At 43.3% G+C, this 23,647-nt stretch overlaps 1 protein-coding gene across 6 annotated transcripts in view; it reads left to right on the forward strand.

Moving 5' to 3' along the window:
* Stat92E (Signal transducer and transcription activator Stat92E) overlaps positions 1–23,647 on the forward strand; it is a 183,964-nt gene that overhangs the window by 142,850 nt on the left and 17,467 nt on the right. For 4 of the 6 annotated variants that reach the window (XM_065427341.2, XM_065427340.2, XM_065427339.2 and 1 more), the window contains one exon: positions 15,244–15,405. In XM_065427341.2, coding sequence (XP_065283413.1) covers positions 15,244–15,376 — 133 coding nt within the window. In that variant the 3' untranslated portion in view covers positions 15,377–15,405. Of the gene's footprint in view, positions 1–4; positions 14,138–15,243; positions 15,406–23,647 lie in introns of those variants that run through there. The other 2 variants (XR_011514096.1, XM_065427344.2) reach the window with 2 other exon arrangements.

A 23,647-nucleotide genomic window follows, 5' to 3' on the forward strand; every position in this document is an offset into this window, starting at 1 on the left:
ACAGAGCTCATTTTTCACGGTGACAAACAGTGCATGTTTGCGCTCCAGCTTTGTCCTAAAGAAATATTTCTTTCTTCGGTGTTCTTCACATTTTTAGTGTAAGTAGAACTTCCTGTACATTGTGTCTGTGCGAGAGTATTGGTGCTTCCCACTTATTGCATCGTGATTGTGAGCAGTCTTTGTGTGGTGATGAATACTTTCGTTATGCTGGCTAGTGTGAGGTTGTAGCATCGTGTCAGTGTTCTTCGTCTTTGTGCACAGAGAAGGAACACATCTTTTAACAATTAAGATGGTGGCTTCGCGTGACAAGGCTTATTATCCTCAACATGTCAGGTCCTTGGGTGTTGTAATCCTTGGACCTTGTCCTAGTAATTAAGAAAATATATAAAATTGAATGAAGTATGAAGCATTCTCTGGGGAAAATTTCGTGTGACATTTGATACCTCTGCTTTACGTTAACAGCTCGCCTCTCGCTTCATATATAGGCAACAGATGAAAATTGGAATGCTTTTATACACATTCTCTGCTAGAGCGAGTGTCATTTACTGCTTCAAGGTACAGCTGGTTTTGTGCTCACTGCTCAGTGAACATTACTGCGCTACTCAAGCACTTCGTTCGTCGACATAAACAGTGCTGGTTGACTTTTTTATCAGCTGTCATCACAGAGCAAAGCTATTAGCAGAGCTGAGTGGGAGATGGCCGGTCAGTCAAAGCCAAAGGGAAAGAATGTTTTGAAGGGACGCTAAAGGCAAATATTAAGTCAAGCTAAAGTGATAGATTAGTGCTCAAGAATCTTGAAGGCTTGAATATTATCGCAACCAGAGCTTTAATAATCGAGAAACTGAGGTGAAAGCAGGACATGACTAGAAACTCCCCTGGGACATTCAAGTATTTGCCCAATGACGAAAGCACTCCTCAGTTAAATTCTGTCACTAGTACTCAACCACTCTTTGCACAAGTCATCCTTGTATTGTAATGTAAGACGAAATGAAATGCTACCTGTGCAGTTATATTTTATTTTTAGAAAAAGGAACTAATTGGAATTACCCTTGAAAATGATACGGGCGGTCGAAAGGCTTCGTTTTAGCTGGACTCCCGCTACCCACACTTTTGCGTTTCAGCAGTTTCGTTATCGCGTAGTGCTGTGCTGGTTTTGCGGGCTTGCGAACCTCGCACAAACTGCACGTAGCAGAGAATTCAACTTCCATGTTGTGTCGTGGGATGCCTGAACAGCCTACGCCACTCATGATGCCGCTTGACCAAAAAACAGCTGCAGCAGTGATTCCACCACTTTGCCTTGGCTCAGTGCCGCCATCTGTTTGGGCACCGTTTTACTCAACGACGGCAGCAAAGGGTGGTGATGGCTTATGCAATGTCATTACTCCCTCGGTTGGGTGGTGGGAGATTTGAATTTCGAAAAAGGTATTTGGACCCTTCAGATGCATTTTTTTTTTGTAAACTAAGTCCTTCCTTGGCACGAAACAAGCGTTGCGAGGTTCCTGGAATGGTATTTAAACAGTCCACGTTGACTTATTATTTGCCTTTAATGTCTCTTTAAAACTAAACAGTGATTTACCAGTAAAAAATCCCAAGTTTTAGACTCTTGGATGGCTGCTCAAGTCAAATATCAGAATATTCACCGCCTTTTTAGATCAGTTGGTGACTTGCTCTAGCAGCAACACTTCCACCTGCCCAGATGTATATTTTGTAGGTTTCTCAACCACGGCTGTAAGCACTGGGAGCTGCAGGAGTGATTTCTGAAATGCAGTATGTGGCACCATAGTTTACATTGAATCAGTTAAACTGTGCAACACATATATCTAATGATTGAGCATGACAAGAACATATGAGTAGCACTTTTTGTAGAAGTGTGTTTAGAAGTTGGAGACACAATCAAATGAAGCACCTGTTACTATATTTATTTGCACATGTAACACATGCTCTCTGTGCCCTTAAAATGAATTGCAGCATCCAAATATGGGGGAGGGGGGGAGGCAACGACAGCAAAGGGCTTTTAAGAATGAAGAGAATATGCGCAGAAATATACCTAAACTGGTGCCTATACGTTGTTGTTTCTGTCTACACTTAGTTCCTCCTTGCTGACTGAGAGCAGTGTGAGCTGGTGAAGTTGGGCCATCACTTGTGCTCTGTTTCACAATAAAACAGCACTAGAGTGGGGGCTGCGGCTGTCACCTGGTTATCTCCCCATGCAGCATATACCTTAGTCGGCGTTGTCTGCACACGCCTGGGCACTTCAACTTAAGTGTCAAAAGCATACCTCGCACCTCCCACGCCAACGCCACATTAGACAGCCTTTGTATGGCATTTCAGCTGTTTACCTGTGTGTAGACAAAGCGGCTACTGCCTTTAACATGCACATTTTAAGAGAGTTCACAAGTGGTCTAACGAGGGATGTCCCTAAAATCAACATACTGACAACGGGACTTGTATTCGTCAAGGTAACAACTGCTTTTCTCAATAGAACAAGGAATTTGAGTGCAATAACTGACCCCTATTGACCATTTCAAGTCTCTATCTTCCTGTCCAGCTCTTGTCTTTTTGGCACATTCTCAGAGAGGCATTTTAGAACATTCCGCATGTACAAAACTAAGCACTGTTGCCCCGTCTCACAGACACTAATCAAGCCATTTCTGCACCAATGGTGGCATTTTTAGCTAGGCCTAAGCTAGTTCGTCTTAAATACAGCGACAAACCATCGCAAGTACTTCATTATTGAAAGTGAAATGAATCCAAACATTAATCAACTCAGCCATTCTTACGAACGCAACAAGAAGCCCCAGCACTACAGTGTACTTGATTTGAAGAGGGCACCCTACATACGTCTACGTATGTTGTCCTGCTAGCTGTGCAAGTCATGCGACGCACACGGTGTTGGTAAAAAAGGAAGCATGTGCACTTAAGATGTGCTATGGTATAGGATATGCAAGGGCTTTGCATTTGCTTTACTAAAACTGCTTGTTATTTTGAAACAGAGTACAGCTTGTGCTGATGCTGCTGTTGTACCATGCCACTATGTATCTTAGTCATGTGGTGCAAGCTGCTGATGCAACATCCAAAAAAGTCCAGCTGTTGGCTTTTTTCCATTGCTCTGATGGGGGTAGATCGATATGCATTGAGTAACAAGACCTTGGCTTACGTTCTACCATGGGCCAAGTTAATCTGAAGCTGAGGAAAACAGGACATTCAAGTTTTTTTCAAAAATCGGATGTGTCAGATCATTGTTCAGCCTCTTGATGGGGATGTCTGGAAGGGGCAGCAATTACCTGAATGAATAATTACAATATCCTAGTTAAAAATATTGATTGGTTAACTTTCTAATTATTCACTTTAGGGCACAAGCTACAACTAGTGCCCTAAAGTGAAGTCACGTCTGCTTAGCAGAAGTCTTAGACCAGCACCACTTTTGAGGTATCCAAGCTTAAATTTTGCTAGCAAATGCATTGGTGTTCCATTTAATAGTTTTCCTAAAACATCCCTCTGATAGTTTCAGACAATCTTGCCAAAAAATGCCAATGTACTTTTTTTTTGGCAGATTTTAGGGACAGATATCTTGAAAGTAGTGCTAGTCTTAGAATTTCTGCAACCGGCCACAGTAGCTTAGTGGCTATGGCATTGCTCCCTGCTGAACTGCAGGTTGCAGGTTTGATCTTGGTCACGGCGGCGCCACATTTCGATGTTGGCGAAATGCAAAAGCGCTGTGTTGTACTTAGCTTTAGATGCACATTAAATAACGCCCGATCGTCAAAATTAATATGGCGTCTCCCACTACGTCGTGCCTTATAATTGTGGTTTTGACTTGGAAGAACCCCAGTATTTAATTTTTAATTTAGAATTTCTGCTAAGCAGATTTCTGTCACTTCTAAAGATTCACTTGGAGAGGCCAGAGTGTGCTATACTCTCCATGCGAGTGAGAAAAATCTGTTCAAACTAAGAATATTAACATGTGGTTGTGGCAGAGCTGCCAGTGACGCTGCCTCATCACCTGTGACGTCACGCTCCTGTTCCCATATATACCAGCATCCCACCGGCAATAAACATTGTTCTTCACCGACAACTGGCCTGCGCACAGCGACTCTTCTAGCTGGCACGACAATACCCGCGGCACCGAGCTTCAGCTTCATTTTGTACTCGAAGTCCCTTAGCTGGCCGAGTCCTTTGAAGACTTCTGCAAAAGGCTGTGCTGGAGGGTAAATGTGTTCGTATTCAATGCTCTCCAAGTGTCTGATGAACCCCAAACGTTCCACCGCTGAGCCACTCAGTGTTACCGGCACGTTCTGCTCTAGAATGAAAAATGTTTCTTCGTGAGATTTGTTGTTCGCTGAAAGTAACAGCCCTACTTTTTCATGCGATGCAGTTTTATGGCTAAAAATGCCGTAAGCGTGACCCGGCAGGATTCTGTTGGCCTATCTGGTAGCGTCTCAATGTCTCATTTCAAAATAACGCAACAGTTTGAGCCCGTGTCTAATTTGCACGTCATTGGTGTGCCTTCAATATGAATCGTTGCATTCCAGTTGTCTGTTGTTATGGTATGAACCGTTAAAGTTTCCAAGAAATAGCCCTCTTCTGCTTCTAGACGCAGCTCACGCAAATCGCTGCATCTCTGAACCGCGTCTCGTAAAGTTTCAGAGAAATGGTCCTCGTCTGGTTCTAGACGCAGCTCACGCAAGTCTCTGCATCTCTGCACCGCGTCTCGTGATGGCGGGCGGCGTCTTGCATACTTGGGCAAAATGGTTCCGCCTGCCGCACTTTTTGCAAGTCTTCCCATTTGCAGCGCATATTCTGCTGTGATGTGTCTGGCAACCGCATTTACTGCAGATGTTTCTGTTACTTGCTACTGCATGAACTCGTTTCCTGAGCGGTTGCGGCTGCTTCGCTTATCTCGTGAAACTGCTCTTTCCCTTGCTCATGGGCGCGACAGATATCGACAGTCTTCTGATACGAAGAGTTTTGAGCAATCAACTTTTGCTGCAAATTCATGTCTCGAATGCCCAGAATAATGCGGCTGCGCAGCATGCGATCTTCTGGCTCTCCAAATTCGCAATTTTTGGCTAGTATACGCAGTTGTGTCAAACATTCACTGAAGCTCTCGCCTTCCTTCTGGTTTCTTGATCCGAAACGGAATTCCTGAAAGGTCAGGTTCGTTTCAGGCTTGTAGAAATTCTCACATTTCTGTAAGAAGGTGTCGACGTCGGTTTTGTCTTCACCTGCTTCAAACTTGAACGTGCTGTACGCCTTTCTAGCCTCTTCACCAATCGTTACTAGCAACATGGCTGCCTGCACATCTTTGCTCTGCTTGCTCAGCTGAGTGGCTGTAGAAAACAAGGCAAACTCGCTCTTCCAAGTTTGCCATCCAAGCCTAGCGTTGTCTGATGTGTCCAAGGGCTTCGGGGGTGGAAGAAGAGACGCTGGCAGTGACATGCTGACCAGGGACCACTGCCACCATGTAAGCAGGCCAGTTGTCAGTGAAGAACGTTTATTGCCAGTGGGACGCTGGTATATATGGGAACAGGAGCGTGACGTCACAGGTCACGATGCCGCGTCGCCGGCTGCTCTGCCACAGTGGTATGCTTCAAGGATTAGTTGCTAGCTTCGTAAATATTCACTTCAGGATTAGATATCGTGCTGGCGGTGTGAAATCACGAAATGACATGACTGCAGAGCTTGTGAGGTGCTCATTACTTTGGGCAAGCAGTTTCTGTGTACCCAGCAAAGCAGTGCCTTTTCTTGCAGGGTACCCTTTGAATAAAAGTGCTAGTGCCAACTTGTTAACCATTTTTAACCATTTTTCTATTGATCTGTCACCATGGTGAGCTGAATTTGCAAACCTCCAGCACTTGATTCTTGGTGAACTGGATCACTTGTTTTCTCTACATGTTGGGTGCATCTAGCGTTTTTAACTGCTTAGGCACTGGTACTGCTTGAGGTTTATGAAAAGACACATCATGACACTAATATTAGATATTTTCTAATAAAATATACCTATATATTTACAAGCTCATTGATAAGCATATTTTTATATACCACACTTGATCATGGTGCTTATGTCAACTGAACGATCATTATCAGTTATTTTTATCTGTTTGTAACTTTGTAATCAAAGAAAGCATTGCCAACCAGTGAATGGATTTGGGCATTTGTCACTGTATACTATAGTTGCAGTCAAGCTTATTGTCTTCAGCTTGTTTTGCTAAAAACCTGAGATTGTTTTGTGCGAAAGTGTTGGACCTTCGGCCTTGTAGGGTTTTTTTTTTAATGAGGTTTATAAAACAATGCTTTGCACAGCTAACATTCCACAGAGGTGAAGTTGTAAAGAAAAAGAAACAAGTCTGTTAGCAAATTTTTACGATTAGCAACCATAACAGCTTGGTTAAAATTCATGTTATCTTTTTTCTTCTTATTATATTATACTAGTTAGACATAAAAGAAATTGAAGTTGGGATAGATCCTCTCTCTCTCTCCCTCTCTCTCTCTCTCTCTCTCTCTTTGATTCTCCTGTGTATAAATTGAGTTGACTTATTATTCCTAATGTTGTTTCTCACAGTGCACTGTGACGCATTGTTTGCCAAGGTTGTTATTTGGTGTTATTTGCCTTTTAACTTGCCTTTTAAGTATCCTGTGTGTCAATGTCTTAATATGACCAGCCCATTGTAACTGGGTTCTCTTTATATACTTGTGTGCAGTTTCCCCTCCCCTCCGCTCCTCTCTTTCTGTATATGAAATTTAAGGTTGCTTTTGCATATTGCTTTCTGGTTCATTTCCAAGTGCCATGCTGTTCCTGGTGTGTCGCAAAACCAGGAGAACCTTAAAGTGCTGTCACAAAGGAATATTTTACGTCATTTGTAGTAAATGACATCTGTTACTATAGTTATATATTGTGTGGGGCTTTGTGGCAAAAAAGAAAGTACTAATGGCGAGCCTGTATGTTAACAATGACAGTGTGTAAAACGGGTGTATTAAGCACCAGTGGTATTTCATTGTATGCCAAACAACGCCTTTAGGTGAAAGAAATGCAGCAAGGCTTGCCGGTGTGTGCCATCCATTGGTTGCATGCCGCGAAGTTGCATGTTTCAAGGTTATATTTTGCATTGGTTGCAAGAACTCCAGGTGGTCAAAATTAATATGGAGTCTCCCGCCACGGCGTGCCTCATAATCATATTGTGATTTTAGCGTGTAAAACCCCAGAATTTAATTTAAGGCTTGCTGCCAAACAAATGGTTTTATATATACATTTGCACAATCTTTGAAATGTTTACGCATGAGATTTATGGACATAGCTTTCGCGGCTATCATTGACCTTATGCCCTCTGGATAGCACAAGAATAATGGTGGTAGTCCTGTTGCTGCCTCACTAACAACACACTTAGTGCTTCTTATCAGACAATAGATATCTTAGAGGAGCTTACCATATTTCTCAATCAATATTTTTGCGTGATTAGTTCAGTCAAAACTAGAGTCGGGACAGTTCCATTTGTGGGCGTGGCAGAATGGCATAAAGGTAGGTACTATCATGCAATGCGCAAGATAAATATCTGCTTCATAAGAGCTGAGAGCGGTTTGTTGACCAACTTTAGAGATAGGCATAAGGATTGAAAGTGCCACCATCACCCTTGCCTAATAATATTTGCATCCTCACATTTGTGTAGTAGTTTGTTCGTGACATTAACCCGTTATCGACAGCAGATCAAAATACCAGGAAAAACAATTGTATCTATATGTGCAAAACACAGAGAATAAGTGTAATCAATGAAAAGAAAAAAAATATATTTCACTGAAACTTTTTCAGCAATAGGGGGGAAACACCAGGCAGGAAACTGGGAATGGGCTTTACCTCAGGGCACCTGTGGCTTCGTTTGAAATTTTTACAGACAGCTCTCTTCATATGTGAACTATAGGTGTACACGAGAAGAAAGGGGATAACCGAGGGGCCCGATTTTTATTAGTCATATCATAAGAAGCCAACAAACATGGACACCAAGGACGGGCCCCTCGGTTAACCCCTTTCTTCTCGTTTATTACATAACGAGGGTCTCGAATCCGGCTACATTGATGCCTTCAGGTAGCATATGTGGGTTTATTGACCAGTTGCCTTCACCCAAAAAGATCACGTTCTCGTGACACCTGTGGCAAAAAGGACATTCCACGTCCGCCGCCAAGGTCTGTGAGTGGTGGCGCTGGCTAACACTCCCAGGGTTCTACTAGGACACGCACATACCCAAGAAAGTGGATGGGGAAAGAGTGCCGCGGTAGCTCACTTGGTAGAGCATCGCACGCGAAATGCGAAGGTTGTAAGTTCGGTTCCCACCTGCCTCAAGTTGTTTTTTCATCCACTTTAATTTTCATTAATTTATTGTTTCTTTATTTAATTTATTAAGCACAACCCCTAAGCATATTTCCCCTATGTTGTCCTTGGTGTCAGTGTTTGTTGGCTTCTTATGATATAACTATAGGTGTACACGTCATTTGCATTACTTCACATGTGTGATGCCACTGCAGCCGGAGATCTCGCATTGGCCTGTCTCCTCAGAATGTGCTTTCAAAAGACAGCGTCCAAACTTTTTTTCTTGTCCTGTGTTCCTGTTCTAAACTAAGTGACGCTTGCCACCTGTTCAATGCTGGCCAAAGGCATTTAGCTAAAAACATCCTACTCAATACTGAAACTTGGCAAGAAAAATTTTTTTTCTCTGTTGCACACTGCCCAATAAATGGTTGAATGTAGACAGGGATCATTACAAACATACCTGCCAACACCTGAATTTTTTGTAAAAGTTTACAAATTTGGACTCATTTTACTATTTTAAGAACTTGCATCAGGTTTTACGAGAAATAAATTCTGCTATCAAAAATGGCTTTAAGGAGTTGACAGAATGTGTGGTGCAAGATTGCCAGAAATATGCATGCGTAAGAAATAGTGATGGTACCTGCGCTACCCTTTTGTGCCAGAGGGGTGCTTGCTTCAGAGAAGTTCCCAAAGTATGCCAAATTGACTACAGCAAAGTTGCTTAGAAAGCTATTGTGATCTACAAGATGTGTTGCTTGTCAAATTCTGCTGTTCAAAGTTTACTGCTACATGTGTGCTGCATCTAAAGGTAAACCACCACTAATAAAGTGCATATGTATCCTGCAAAAGGTGTGTGCCTGTTGCAGGAGGAAAAAAATATATGCTATTCCCCTCCTTCCCACTCCCTTGCTTGTCATGTCTGTGGTATTTTTATGAATTTTAAAGTACATGGTTTGGCAGGTATGATACGAATGACGTAAAATATTCCTCTGTGACAGAGTGTAGGAAGCTACACAATTCATACTGCAGGATTTGTGCCTTTTAGTTCGTTGTACCATATCTTTGTGCATATAACCTGCACCCCCTTTTGCAGCAGCCTTTGGAAGAGGAAAGAAAGAAAGAAGTTGATGTGTATAGCTTGTGCGATTAACAATAATAAAGAAAACGGTGCTCAAATCATTACATATAAGACTTTACCCAGTTATTGGCACAAAGGAAATTTACAGAATCGGTATTGGTTTTCATGTTCAGTTGACAATGCTTTTACTGCTTCTCAGTGTAATGTGGCTTGCATGGCAGTAAGCTGTGCGTTACATCAAATTTGCAGTTATAACTTTCTACTTCTTTGTCTTCGATTCCTCGTGCGGGTAATGTGCATGAAAATGCTGCATTTTGTGAATAACTGGCTGATACACCAAGTTCTTTAGAAGCTGATGCTTACATGCGTGTGTTATCATTGCTCTCCTAGGAAACATTTTCACAAGTGTCCCCTGGCTCTCTTTTCTATGTGTGTTTCTGTTTCTGAACAGAGAATGCTACTACCAATTTTCCCACATGCTGGCATAGTAATTCTTTCTGCAAGCCATTACAGGCTAATGTGCCATGATGTAGTTAACCATATTTTACAGGCAGATATTAGTGTTTGTAAAAACATGTTTTTAGTCATAGCCTTCGATAGTTGTTTGATGTAAAATCTACTTTTTTTAGTCATTGTGTTAAGAAGTCTTAGCGTACAAGTTACAAGTGCTTTCCTTTAGTGTTTGGAGCAGCAATGCTGAGTATTAAGCGTACTATGCTGCTGTCTTCTTGGGTTGTTGTGAAAAAAAAGAAAAAGCTGCAGCGTGCAAAGATGCCAGATGTAGTGTGTTGTATGACGTTTGTTCTTTAAAGGGCCCCTCACCAGGTCTGGCCATGTTGAGCTGACAACCACAGAGCATACAATGTGCGCTAACGATCGTGTTTGCAAAGAATTACATCGCTACGCACCATGACAAGGTCTGAAATTTCAATCAGAACGTTGTTTTACCTTTCCCTTGCGGCGACTGCGCTCAGTCTGACGGTGACGTACTCTTGTCCCTGCGCCTACGTACTTGTGTTTAGCTTAGAGAAGTAATAAAACACACAAACGCAATGTCTGCGTGTTTTTTGTTTTACTTCGCCCTAAAGCAAGGGAGATGTACCTCCACTTTGTCTGCTTGTTCCCATGGTCGTGCAGTCACGTGCGCAGGTACCGAAACTATGCGATTTTCTACCGTGTTCCAGTGCATGATCATGCTCTGTGATTCGCTTGTTCTGCCTCAGTATTGATGTAGGTAGCACTGAATTATACCGCTAGTCATGTGTCCTTGTGCACAGCGCATAAAACGAGACAATCACAACAGCTCATGTACAACACCGTCAGTAAAAGTGTGCAGCGAAAAAAAAAAAAAAAAGGAGCGAGGAGGGAACAAAAAAATGAAGGCGGGGCCCATCACCTATGCGTCACGCAATCCTCGAGGTCCGGTATGGGAGAGCACAGGGAAGGAATTTCGCTTGCAAAGGCTAGACAAGGCAAGGGGAAAGTGTGTCTCGCTTGGTAGTGGAGGGTCCCTCCTGAAGTCATGGGTTCACAGCACTGAAATATCTCTATCTCGGCTACTAATGAGCCGATTTGAAAAGGCGGATGGATGAATGGATGGATGGATGTTATGAGCGTCCCCTTTGGAACGGGGCGGTGGGTTGCGCCATCAAGCTCTTGCTATTATACTGCCTAATGTCCTACCTAGGTTAAACAATAAAGAAAGAAGAAAAAAGAAACACTATGGACTACCACAACCAAATTTTCTGATCCCCTATTGCGAACTGTGCTTTTGTAGTCTCCGGTTTTTGTTGTTTCCCTACTTCCACCAATCCTCCAATTGCCTCTTACTAATCCCTATTGCCGGACATGTTTACTTTTCCACTGCTCTCGCTGAATCCAAGGGCTTCAAGGAGGCCAGCGGTGCCTAAATCGACCCTTTGGGTAGATGTCTTCACATTCTAATAAAACATGCTCCATAGTTTCCCTAGCTTTACCGCAGCAAGCACATGCTTCTTCAGTCTTATATCTCGCTTTATACGTGCGTGTTCTAAGGCATCCCGATCTCGTTTCGAAAAGTAATGAGCTTCCCTTTGAGTTATCATAAATTGTTTCTTTCCTGATTTCGTTTTTTCCTCTTAAGTAGTTACTCATGGCAGGTTTCTTTTCCATTGCCACCACCCATGAGATTATTTCAGCCTCTCTGACTTTCCGCTTGACCTTCTTTGTTGCTGTGTTGCCCACCCTACAGGCCGCATACTTGCTGGTAAGCTTCCTAGTTCTTTTCCTCCACTGCGAATCAATGTTTTTCCTGTACAGATACCTGAACACTCTCCCAGCCCATTTACTTTCTTCCATATTCCTCAGCCGTTCTTCATACTCAATTTTACTGCAAGCTTCCCTCACTTCAAAACTGGTCCAGCCCATATCACCCTGCACAGCTTCATTTGTAGTCTTCCTTTGAGCGTCCAATGCGAGGCGACCCACTGACCTTTGGTTCCCGTCGAGTCCTGATTGTACCCCTGATTTGAAGCAAACAACTGCATTTCCAAAAATAAGTCCTGGAACCATTACACGTTTGCACATACCTCGGAGCACCTCGTACCTATTGTATCCCCATAGCACTCTGTGCTTCATTATGGCTGCATTTCTCTTCCCCTTCACTGTTATGGTTTTTTCCTGTGTTTCCATATATCCATTGTATTCGTTTATCCATATACCAAGGTATTTATATTCTATTACCCGAGGTATTTCCTGGCCCTGTATCTCCACTGTCTGTTCACTGTTTTCATTGGATACCATAACACCTGATTTTCTAACACTAAATTTCAAGCCTAAATTGTTGCCTTCCTGTCCACAGATATTAGCCAGACGTTGCAAATCACTTTGCTTGTTAGTTAACAACACAATGTCATCCGATTAAATAAACCTGGGAGCTGCTGCTCTACTGCTGTACCCGCCTGTTTGTATGAGAGATTAAACCCGATATTACTTCCTTCTAGTGCCCTCTCCATCCTCACCATGTACATCATAAACAGCAGCTGGGATAAAGGGCACCCCTGCTTCGGTTCCTTGTTGATATGAACTTTCTCCTCGCTCCTCATCCCTTCCCATTCAATGTAAACGGTATTTTCTAGGTAAGTCTCTCTCAAAAGCTGTACACACAGCACTGAAATATCTCTATCTCGGCTACTAATGAGCCGATTTGAAAATTTTTTGCGGCAGAACGCTCCCCAGAGGACATGTAACAACTTCCAGCATATAACCAAAATTTGCTATGGGGCCTGGTGAGGGGCCCTTTATAGGCACATCCTGCAGTGCAGCTATACAAAGAATGTTTCAAGATGTTGCTAGTACCGTCTGCTTGAAATGCGACGTTCATGTTATTGTGATGATGTGCTGAAATGGAGGCTTTATTGAGGTTTTGAAGGTGTCTTGCATCTTTTGTGCACGTGACTTATGAGCAAACGGTACTGTTGTTGAGAGCATGATTCATTGTTTACTGTTAGGACGTCTGTCAAAAAATATATATATTTTTTAAATCTGCACTTTTGATATTGCAGATGTGTTTCCTTTTATTTTTCTTTCTTTTTTTAAATTTCAGTCACGATTTTGATCCTTGAGGGCATTGTTTTGTGTACTTTCCGTGTTTAAAAAGCACTTGTGCTTGTTCGTTCTTAGATTTGACGTAGTATCCGAACACTGTAGGAAATGTTCTATATGGTGTATCTGAAGTTTGTGAAGAAACTATGCCCAGCTAAATGTCACTAGCTGCATAATTTCTTGCCAAACTCTGGCAGACACTCCTGTGAACTGTTTAGCTGCATTGGTATGCTGCACTTTCTCCTAATGGGTGTGCTCCATATGGTAATGAGCGAGGCGATGCACCCATAACAATTTGCCCGAGACAGGCAGCAGCACATTAAAAATCTGCAGATGCCTTTAAGTTCTCAAAAAGGTGCATTCTATAAAGTGTTACGGCCATAATTAGTACATGACCGGGGTAGTTAGAGCAGTATGGGAGAGGCCTTTGCCCTGTAGTGGGCGTAACCAGGCTGATGATGATCATGTTAAAGTGTTGCTGCAGTAATGTAAAGAGTCAGTGGGCATATTACAAGTCCTTGTTGAAGTGCATGCCCTGCTTGTCTTGGGCAATTTGGCCTTATTTTTATGAATGAGAAGCATCTATGACAGCGAGCTTTATTCATATTGAGAGTCTTGCAGACACAGACCACTTGTCATTGTAAAAGTTCCCAGCATATACAGATATGTATTTTTGACGTATGGATGTTCTTGCTCTTGTGCGTGCGTGTCATAATGACTGAGCATGCTGAGTCTCCATGACTGCAGTTGTGCTGGTCTTGTTGTTTGTCATAGTTTTGCCATCCTTGCATGTGGTGCGCACATCATTGTACTGCAACTCCCGAGTTGCCACACATGTAGTACTAGATGTAAGTTGTGCACAATGTAAACATTATACATGTTATACATGTGTGAATTTGCCAAAGTGAAAGGCTTGCCTTGTCATCTGCTGGCCGCTGCTGCTGTTGCTGCTGTTGCTGCTGTTTCCTGCACAAATATAGCTGGAATAATTTTTTTCTTTGTATATTTGCATCATTTTGTTGTGGCTTTTAAGAGTTTGTTGCAGAGTACATTTTCCTCCTTTTTTTACGTCTGCTTGAACACTTTCGTTCCTTCATCTATGCTGTACTTGTGTGCCATCGTTACACATTTCGCTTCCAGGCAACCCTGATGTCTTGAAAAATAAATGGTTATGTTGACTCTTTTGTCACTTGCCGTTACTGACTTGCCTAACTAGTCTATTAAGCAGGGTGTCTCAAAGTAGTTCAGTGACATGGCTGGGTGCTAACAGCTCCCTCTGCCATTCCACCAACAAACCCTGTTTGGGCAACTCACAATATTAAGATGCAAGACTGTAGTTTGTTTCCTTGATTTTATGAGAAAATTGATGAATAAGTACAAAGTGGCTTTTATTGCTTGTATGCTTTTGCTAGCTGGAACCCAACACAGCACCTGTAACGGCGAGGGGGTGGAGAATGTGAGAGCCAGATGTTCTATCAGCTTCTATTCGCCACCTTGGCTCATCAGAATGCTAGCACTTGCTTTCTCTGATGCAAGGAAGAAAAAGTTTTTCAGAACATTTTTTAAAATTTATTTTCTCGTGCCAACAACACAGAAGTGTTCGTGGTCTGACTTGTAAGCCACAGTGCAAATTTCTCAAGTCTATCATGGAATACATATATCTTGACAAAGAAATTGACAGATACCTGACAATTAGCATGTCAGATTCACCTTGTTAGTCCTGAACATGTGCTACCTAATGTCAGTGCTAAGCTTTTTGGCAGTAGTTGCACCATTGGCAAACATGGGTGGCATGTGCCCGCCATGGCTTCAGTGTTGTCTGCAGCATCCTTATTCTCCCTCTGCGCAGAGTGCTGGTTCGCCTCCCTTGACACGAAGCAGGTCAGAGTAAAATGGAGCAAACTATTTCTCTTCTCTGTGTTCTCTTCTTGCTTCACCTATTACCCTCTTTTGTCCAAAACTCCCTCTATGTGTGCCTTGCAGAGCAAGCAAGTGTTAGTTGTTCCCAGCTACTGTCATGGTAGGTCCCCCCCCCTCCCCCCCTTCTTTAAAATTTAAAGCTAGCCATGTTGTGGTGACTGAACATGCAACCTTGATAATTGTGTAGTTCGGTTGAAAGTCGAATTTGTGCAGTTACAATACGCATTAGACCTGAAATAACCAAAATTTAAAGTGGGGACTACGTATTTGAGGCAAAGAAAAGGAGGTCAGGTGCTGTCGAGGGTGCGGCAATTGAATCCCACCCACCCGCCTAACGCCTGTTCTTTTTGGTTCTTTTTGCCAGGGCGGGGCTGTCGGCAGCGCCTGACCTCGACTACAACCTGTGTGACATGGACCTTGCAGAGTTGGATATCCCCGTTGATTTTTCAAGTATCAACGTTAGCGAGCTCGTGACGTACACTACCAAAGCTAACTGAGCTCCCTTTCCCTTCAGCTTCTCTGACAGGTGAGCTCAGGAGAGACCTCTTCATTTGCTTGTGTGATCAGCACTGTACCTGCGCTGCCGTGAACCCTGCTCTTTCGCTTAGCCACTAGCTCTTTTGTTTTGTTGTAGTGCATTAGGGCACGTCTTTTGCAACAGCAGTAGTGTGTATTGCACTCCCACTTTAGTTTGATATGGTTTTGCTTCATCCTGTAATGAATGAGTGCCTCCACCACCACTTGCTTACATCTGCACACACTTTTCCAATCCCATCCTTGCACCCCTCATCCTTTCTTTCCTTTCCTCACTTTTTCTTGGTGCCCTCTCTTTGATGCCCTTCGTATTCTTGATCTGCTTGGCCAATCAAATTACACCCGTCTCAGAGGAACTCTGGATGCCCTCACTGGACAGCAGTTGCAGTAGACTGTTGTGTTTCAAGTTGCAAGAAATGAGAGGAATGTGGTGATAATTAATCCAAACAAATTTTCCATTTCCACTGCTGGTAGCGATGTATACTGAAAATCGCAAATACGTAGCTAAATCCTGACCTGCACACGTGCTCTATGAATGTAGTGTCACCAGTCAGTCTTGCTCACGGCAAAGCAATGCACCTGTACAGCTGTGAGGCCAAAATGAAATCTGAAGATTTATGTGCACAACCGGGCACATTCATTTGTCTCTAAACCTGCAATGGTGGATCAGTGGCTGTGGTGGGTCAGTAGTTATGGTTTTGACGTAATAGTTTTGCAGAAACCCGCAAGGTGGAGAGAAGTAATAAAGGGAAAATCAGACATCCACCCATTCGTAGCAATTGCTACAAAGGGAACCCATACGGGTTCCTCGAAAGGAAAGCCTCGCAGTTGAAGAAAAATTTGTCGTGGTCTGGGACTAGGACGAATGGGTGGGTGTCTGATTTTCTCTTTATTACATAGTAGTTATGGTGTTTGAGGCTGGTATGTGTAACCGCTTCGACAGCTGCTGCTTTATAACAGGGCCAGAAAGCAAAAACGCTCGTGTATGGGTGCACAAAAACTTTGAATAACCAGAATAAATCTGAGCGCTCCATGATGACGTGTCTTACAGTTACTGCATCGGTTTGAGCAAATCAATGATTTAGTCGATTCATTGTAGCACATAATTTGCAGCAGCCAGTGACAAGCAGCTGAACGACATTACTTATCCCTTAACAATGAATGCATATTCACAGCTCCTCAGTGAACAGCCTCATTTGCTCAGTGACTTGGCTACCTTAGGTTTATTAGCCAAAATGAAGACTAAAAGCGTACACACAACTGCACAGGGGCACGTCTACTTTCCTTTTAGCACAGAGTGACGGCTGAGTCGTGCTTAGGAATTACTTTAATCCAAGTCCAACGTCCAGCCTTTCTGCGTACTCGCTTCTTGTAAGGGTCTGAATTGAAAATGCCTGCTAGGCTTGTCGGCCCATGCAGAATTGTCGAATGGCTATGCAAGCCAAGCAGGTGCAACAGGCAAGAATGGTTGCACAGCAAATGGCTGCCTAGCGGTGAGCAGGACTGTTGAAGCTAGAAACTGACGGCAAGCAGCCCAGTTCAAAGCTCTGTGCTCCTAGTGAGCCACACAAATCGAAGCGAGAAAAAGTAAATAGGCAGATGGGAAAAGTACAGACAAAATGTACAGGCAAATGCAGCATTACCGCTGCAGCCAAGTACCACTGTTGCCAAGTGCTGTAGTAGTGGATGATCAGGCTTCCGATATTATTCCCGTCTCTTCTGGTGTGCCGCAGGGCAGTGTACTGGGTCCTTTTCTGTATTAATGTATGTAAATTACTTAATTCAATTAGTGTCTGACTCTGTGTGTATAAAACTTCCTTGCGGATGGCTATTATATACAGTTAAACCTCGATGTAACGGAAGTTGGTAAAATCGGCAATTTGCTTTGCTATATCGAAATTTTGTTGGGTTGAAATTCGGCCTTTTATGCAAGTAAGTACAGTCGCTGATTGATTTTTTTTGCACGGAAAGGGACCACAGAAGTGTTTTGATTATCAAACAATTGAAAAAAAGCAAATTTGAATGAGTAAACAATCCTTTTGATGAATTTGGGAGTCTGTGACAAAAGGTACGGTTTCATGCCACACCAACGATATCTTCACAACGGCGGTACAAATTAAGTGAAGCCAGCCACACTTCCGTGCGCGATCCGCCCAAATGGCTGATAGCGTCGCCCGCACTGGGACAACGCTATCATGAAAAGCACCGGCATCGGAGAGAGCGAATGCTTCATCAGCCTCTCGCTCCAATGCGTCGCCGAGACTCAAGATTATGCAACCTCCAACAGTAAATGCGTGGGAAGCTAGCTTACATGATGCCATGCCGTCTCGGCTCGCCCACCCTTTGCACAGGTGGCAGATTGCTTTTAAAGTAGGGTGCGCGGCTGTGTATTTGCTCAGCCCCGCTTACAGGTATGTGCAGCCACAACCAGGGTTGCCAGACGGCCCCAACAAAAGATAGGCAAATGATCTCAAAATGTAGCCCAAAAATAGCCAGTCCAAAATTTTTCATAAGCAAAAAGTAACCAAAAGCATAGGCTAAGCATTTGGTGACGTTCTGCAGGTGTCTTATAGATGGCTTAAATGGTGTCGAAATCTCGCTGCATATTTCCAGCTCCAAAATTACTTCTGCTGCATGCAACCAGCACAACACTGGCCTCAAGATTGATGTAAAAAAATTATAGTGAAAGCTGCCACCCAGATGTAGACTTGGACACCACTTATTGTTACAATGAACTGAAAAATTTCTTTTTCAGGTTTACTCGTGACGTTATTGGTATTTACTGAGCCACGTTCTGAGTTAACTTTAGTTTATGCCTCGCAGTACCCGAGGTATTTTTTATATAAGTCAGGCAAAATAATGACAGCTCCAACTTTGAGAATCAGCTTCGGCTCTTCACGATCGTGTGTCCAAGAGGTGGGCCGAGGTCAAGGCATTCAAATAGGGATGCCTTTGCTAAACTTGATTTATAAAATAAACATGTTCTCTCCAGCTCTTTCTTTTTAAATTTACTCGAAAGCAGCTCGTCGCTGAGTTAGCAAATGCTGCTGCTTGGAGGCACACTGGACTCTGGAGAAAACTTGAAATCTTGCATTTTCCTCGTGCGAAGAAACGGAAGTTGTGATTGCACTTTGCCTTTGAGTGGGAACAAACAGGATGACCTGCTGGCCCATAACGGAAGAGGTGAATTAAAGCTTATAGTTTTAATTGCCACCTGGAATCGGCACTGGCATTAATCCAGGTGGTATTAATATCGAAAAGAGTTGAAGGGCACAATATTTAAAGCAGGGATTCGCTGGCAAAATTCATGCAATATGGAAAGCTGCACGCAAGTTTCTATGAACAGGCACGAATGCGTGTGTTGCCAAATCTCTGAGGGGCACTGTGTACCTTACTTTCAGTATGACTTGGAAAACAAAAAACATGCAATTCAGCTAGGGGACACACAAAGTCGACTTATATGGGTAGAGCACAGCTGTCATGAAGTACAAAGTAAACTTTATCTAACAAATTCAAGCACTATACATTAGAATAGGAAGTCGTTAGAACATTATTATACCTTTACAGACACTGGCAAGAACTCTTCCCAACCACTATTGGAATGTGTGCAAAAATAGTAAAATATGGGCATAGCAGTACTACAGGTACAGTCGCCCAAATCTTTAACTGGTGTACGGGAGCGGCGACTTTTCCGGGCGTCAGCGCCGTATGACGCGGCGAGGCTGGAAACAGCCTAGTAGACGATGGGCCCAGCTGAGCGCGCTTTGTCCGCATGCGCTCAGCCTCAGACTGTTTCCAGCCTCGCCCCGTCAAACGGCGCTGACGCACGGAAAAGTCGCCGCTCCCGCACACCAGTTAAAGATTTGGGCGACTGTACATATTATGTATATCGAACACATTTTTTTCTCGTCACAGCTGGAAATACGCATGAGCAAAGTACAATGTAATGACTAGCAAGACTTACAAAAAGGAATTGCAATGATGATAAAGTGTGTGCCCATAGGTACACACTTCATCCCCTCCCCCCCCCGGGGGGGGGTGAGTGGGGGGTGATATATATATATATATAACATTTAATATCAGTTGCACTTGAAATTTCGTGTGATCTCGAAGAATGAATTGTTCACTAAAGTGATGGCGTTATATGAGTGTACACAAACCTCATAGTAGGAGACAGTTCGATTTCACAGCCGGAGTCCTCTGGGGGATGTAATCATCCTCCGTGTAATTGCCACATACTTGGCTATCACTAATACTGCTTCGCCTTTCTGGCGGAACTGCAGCCTCTCTCTCTCTCTCTCTCTTTTCTGCGAGTTCCGAGTATAAGCGCTGCTGCGCATGACTGCTGTTGATTCTCATTTCGAGTGAATCTGGCTTGACCTTATTTCGGTTACTGAATGAACTATACAGGGTGCCCAACTATCATGCACCAAGACTTTAGAAAAAGAGCAGTTGCATTACTCGACGAAAACCTAGTGCATATTGTTTCCAGTACAGTGGAGTAGCCGCCAGTAATTCTTTCATTACTGAGATTTAATTCGGCAATTGCAATTGAGTATCTGACTCTAGAAGTACTGCACTCTTTAAAAAAATTACACCCTTTGGGGCTTATCTTCCCCACAACAATAATCGTCGTCTGTCTTGCCCGTGGTACCTTTCTTTAACACTGCGAGCCCGGTACTTCCCAATCACGAACTGCTTGCATGTTATTACCCTGACGCAGCGTTCTCGACAGGAAAGTAGCGAGCGCTGAGTTTTCAAGAAATGAAATGCAAGCAAGGCAGATGACGATTATTGTTGTTGGACAAATATACACCCTAAAGGGTGCAAAAGTTTTAAGAGTGTGTCCTAATTTTTAAAGTGCCGAAGAGGCATTTGTAGGCACGCCAAATTACATCTAACTGTGGTGTTTTCAGCGACATACTAATTGCGTACAATTTTTTCTGACTGGTAAAGAAACTGCATGAAAAATGAAAAATACCACCTGACTGCACTCCCATCCGCATTGTATAGCAGCGCCCTCAAGTAAGATGATTGAAAGCAACTACTTTACCTGCCGCAAGCCCGAAGAGACAGCGCATCACCTTGACAATCGTACGGAAGGAGCACCAATAGCAGTTCTTGTGGCTTCGCAGCTATTCCTTCCTCTCATTTCTATGTCACACTTATTATACATCTCTCAAGGCCGACTGATCACATTGATAACAAAAGTCCCTTGATAATGTGGCCGAAGCGCTGTTCTGACCACGCACAAGCTGCGAAAAGCAATGGAATAGGCACAGAACGTTTCAAAATCCTGGCCCTGCTTGCACAGCATTGAAAGATTGCGCATGCAGCTATATTTCATGCCAGAAACTTGCTTTGGATGGGAGCCAAATTAAAATGACGGTTTTATTTTTCATTGATGTGTATACGTCAATAAAAAAAATACGTATACGTCAAAAATAAAAGCGAAATAAGAGACCAGGAAGTGACTCGCATGTAGAGAAAAGGCAAAACCGAGGCGTTCAAGACAGTAAATGTACTTCTAAATGAGCCAAATTGGCAATAGAGAAGTCTGCACGGGAAAAAACAAAGAAAAACTATATATATATCCACACGAAATCTTCTCTGGGATTTATCTAAAAGATGCAATAAGTATTTCGTAGTATTGACGTGGTGTTTCGTGGTAGCATGCTGGTGTATTTCATATAATTGCGAGAACGACTGCGATGGAGCTGTGAAACGGAGAAGCACGGTTGCAGCACCTACACGAGATGACGTAGGAGAGGCGAGCAGAAGCAACATTCACTGGTGTTATAGGTAGCCCAGAGCGGATGTGGACGTGGGATGAAAGGACAAGAGAGATGTAGCAAATGAAGGAAATATATACAACATTTATTAGGGGCACTAAACCATTACAAACCATGATCAACCATGCTCCAGTGGCGGCTGACGTCTGGTGCGGCTGCACGACGCGTATCTTGAAAGTGATCTGTGAAAGCGGCAGAGTGCGGCATGTGCTGAGAGCTCCCCGAGCGCTGTGTTCTCGCTGTTTCGTTGACGTTGAAGTGAGAGGCAGCATGCAGGTGAATATATCAACATGTCAACATATCGCCCGCTGCTGCGGGTAATATGTTGGAAGCGATCGTCTTATGGGAAGGATGGAGGGACGGTTTTTCCATTGGGTAAGAATATAAATACTTACTCATTAAAATTCAGATTTCAGGTTGCCCTTATTTATTCATTGGTAAGTGCCGTTGAACACCAGCTGCTGCCTAAAGGATGTGTTACTGCCTTCTGCCGCTACACAGCCCTGAGTCCGCTTTATCGCATCTTCTGTAGCTTTCTTGGTGACCAACGCTGGAATCCTACTGCAGACGTCTGTTACCTTTGCCTCGAGCTCATCAAACGTCCGTCTCGATCATGTAAACACGCTCTTTCACATCACCGCAAAGAAAGAAATCGAGTAGAGAGAAGTCTGGTGACCTAGCCAGTCCATTTACAGGCCTGCGCCTTGCAATCTGTTGCGCATGAAAAGTCGCACTCAGCCAGTTTCGTGCTCAGTTGCTGCTGTATGCTGGTGCCCCATCTTGCCGATGCCACAGAAGATGTGACAGCAGGTTGGATGGATGGATGGAAAAACTTATTGAGAGTCCTGAGGTACGCGATTATTGGCTGTTACGCGATAAAGTGGCTGTTCACCAAATAGTGTGACAACAGGAAACTAGACTACAGTTGAGACCGTGTATAACAATCCCGTTTAGAGTTTGAGCTGCTATGAATATTTTCTCAACACCTAAAGAGTTTTGCCAGGAGCCTGTGCAAACGCCATCTACTTATGACTTGCTAGCCTTCCAAGTTCAGTTGCAGTGAATGGATTGAAACGTGCAATGGCAATGTCTCGACAAGCTGGGGCAGGGAAGAAGGCTACATGGGCAATCGCTGCTGTCAGATGTGTCACCTTTATTTCTCTCTCTCTCTCTCTTAGCTATTTTATTGCTCTAGGACTGTTGATACTCCTAAACGGCATGGAGCAATCTCTCTTTCTTTTTCTTTTCCTGTGACGGTGTGCAAATAAGTTTTGGGTTGCCATTATAACAATTGGTGCTTCTAGTGATGGCACAGATGTGTTAGAGAGCGCTCCTGATGAAGCGTTTGCTGGAGAGCTGTGTCTACTTATGCAAATTGAGGCGTCCACAGTAAAGGATGAGCAAGAAACTAGCAAGCCAATGTTAAGGACTGCACCAACAACCTCATCAACAGCTTGATGAATTTTAGAGTGCAATTACATTAATTGCACCACTTAAACTTACTTAACTCGCCAGTTTATGTCAGTAAGCACCATGTACACCGTTTTTGGTAGTAAAGTGTGTCTTCTGCGACTTATCCGCTTCTTTATCATTAGTTTTGAGGAAATATTAGAACAAACTTCTGATATAGCGAACATATCTTATGCAACAAAAGTGTTTGGTTTATCCTGGCTCAACTGTAACAGCTGTACTTTGCCCCTGATGACTTGTCATATGTGCTGAGCATGAAGCAGCGCAAGGTAAGAGGGAAAAAGGGGGGTATGCATTTTAATGTAAGATCCAGAAGACAAATGTAAGCATTGCTATGTTCATTGAAGACGTGTCTTAAGTTTTAAGCATGCTGATCACGGAAGGGGGGCAGAGAGCAAAAAAAGTTAGCCAGCCTTCTCACAGCACAAGGTAAATGAATAGCCTCTTTGCCAGATGCATGCAAAAGACCCCAACTTGGTCATTAGTGAAGTGACAGTAAAATGTGCATTACAGCAATGATCCTTGCAGTTTAATTGGCAAAGTGCCTTTTCCACGTGATTTACATGTGGAAATGACACAAAAACTTTTGAGAGCTTGTAAAAGTGTGTCTGAGGAGCCCCAGAAGTTCGAGATATGGGTGCTTAGTCAAGGGTAATTGTGCCCACTACAGGGCAACCTCATTCATATGTTGTGTAAAAAAAAAAAAAGTAATATGTGAGAAAAAATTTACTAACCGGGTAATCATACTATCCAAAGTGACAAAAAAATTTGACAGACTCAACTGTAGTTGACATCTATGTAATGCAAAGCATTCTGAAAATCGTTGCCGAATGAGATACCAACACATGGCCAGTTGGTGGGACACGAGCGGTCCAAGACACATGTTGTCATTCTTGCGGCTACAGCAAGCTTGTGTTTATACTCAAATTCGGCCTGGGTCAGCAGCTTTTTCGAGCAGGGAATTTTGGTGGG

The sequence above is a fragment of the Dermacentor albipictus genome, chromosome 4, assembly GCF_038994185.2.
Source record: "Dermacentor albipictus isolate Rhodes 1998 colony chromosome 4, USDA_Dalb.pri_finalv2, whole genome shotgun sequence".
Classification (NCBI taxonomy): Eukaryota; Metazoa; Arthropoda; class Arachnida; order Ixodida; family Ixodidae; genus Dermacentor; species Dermacentor albipictus.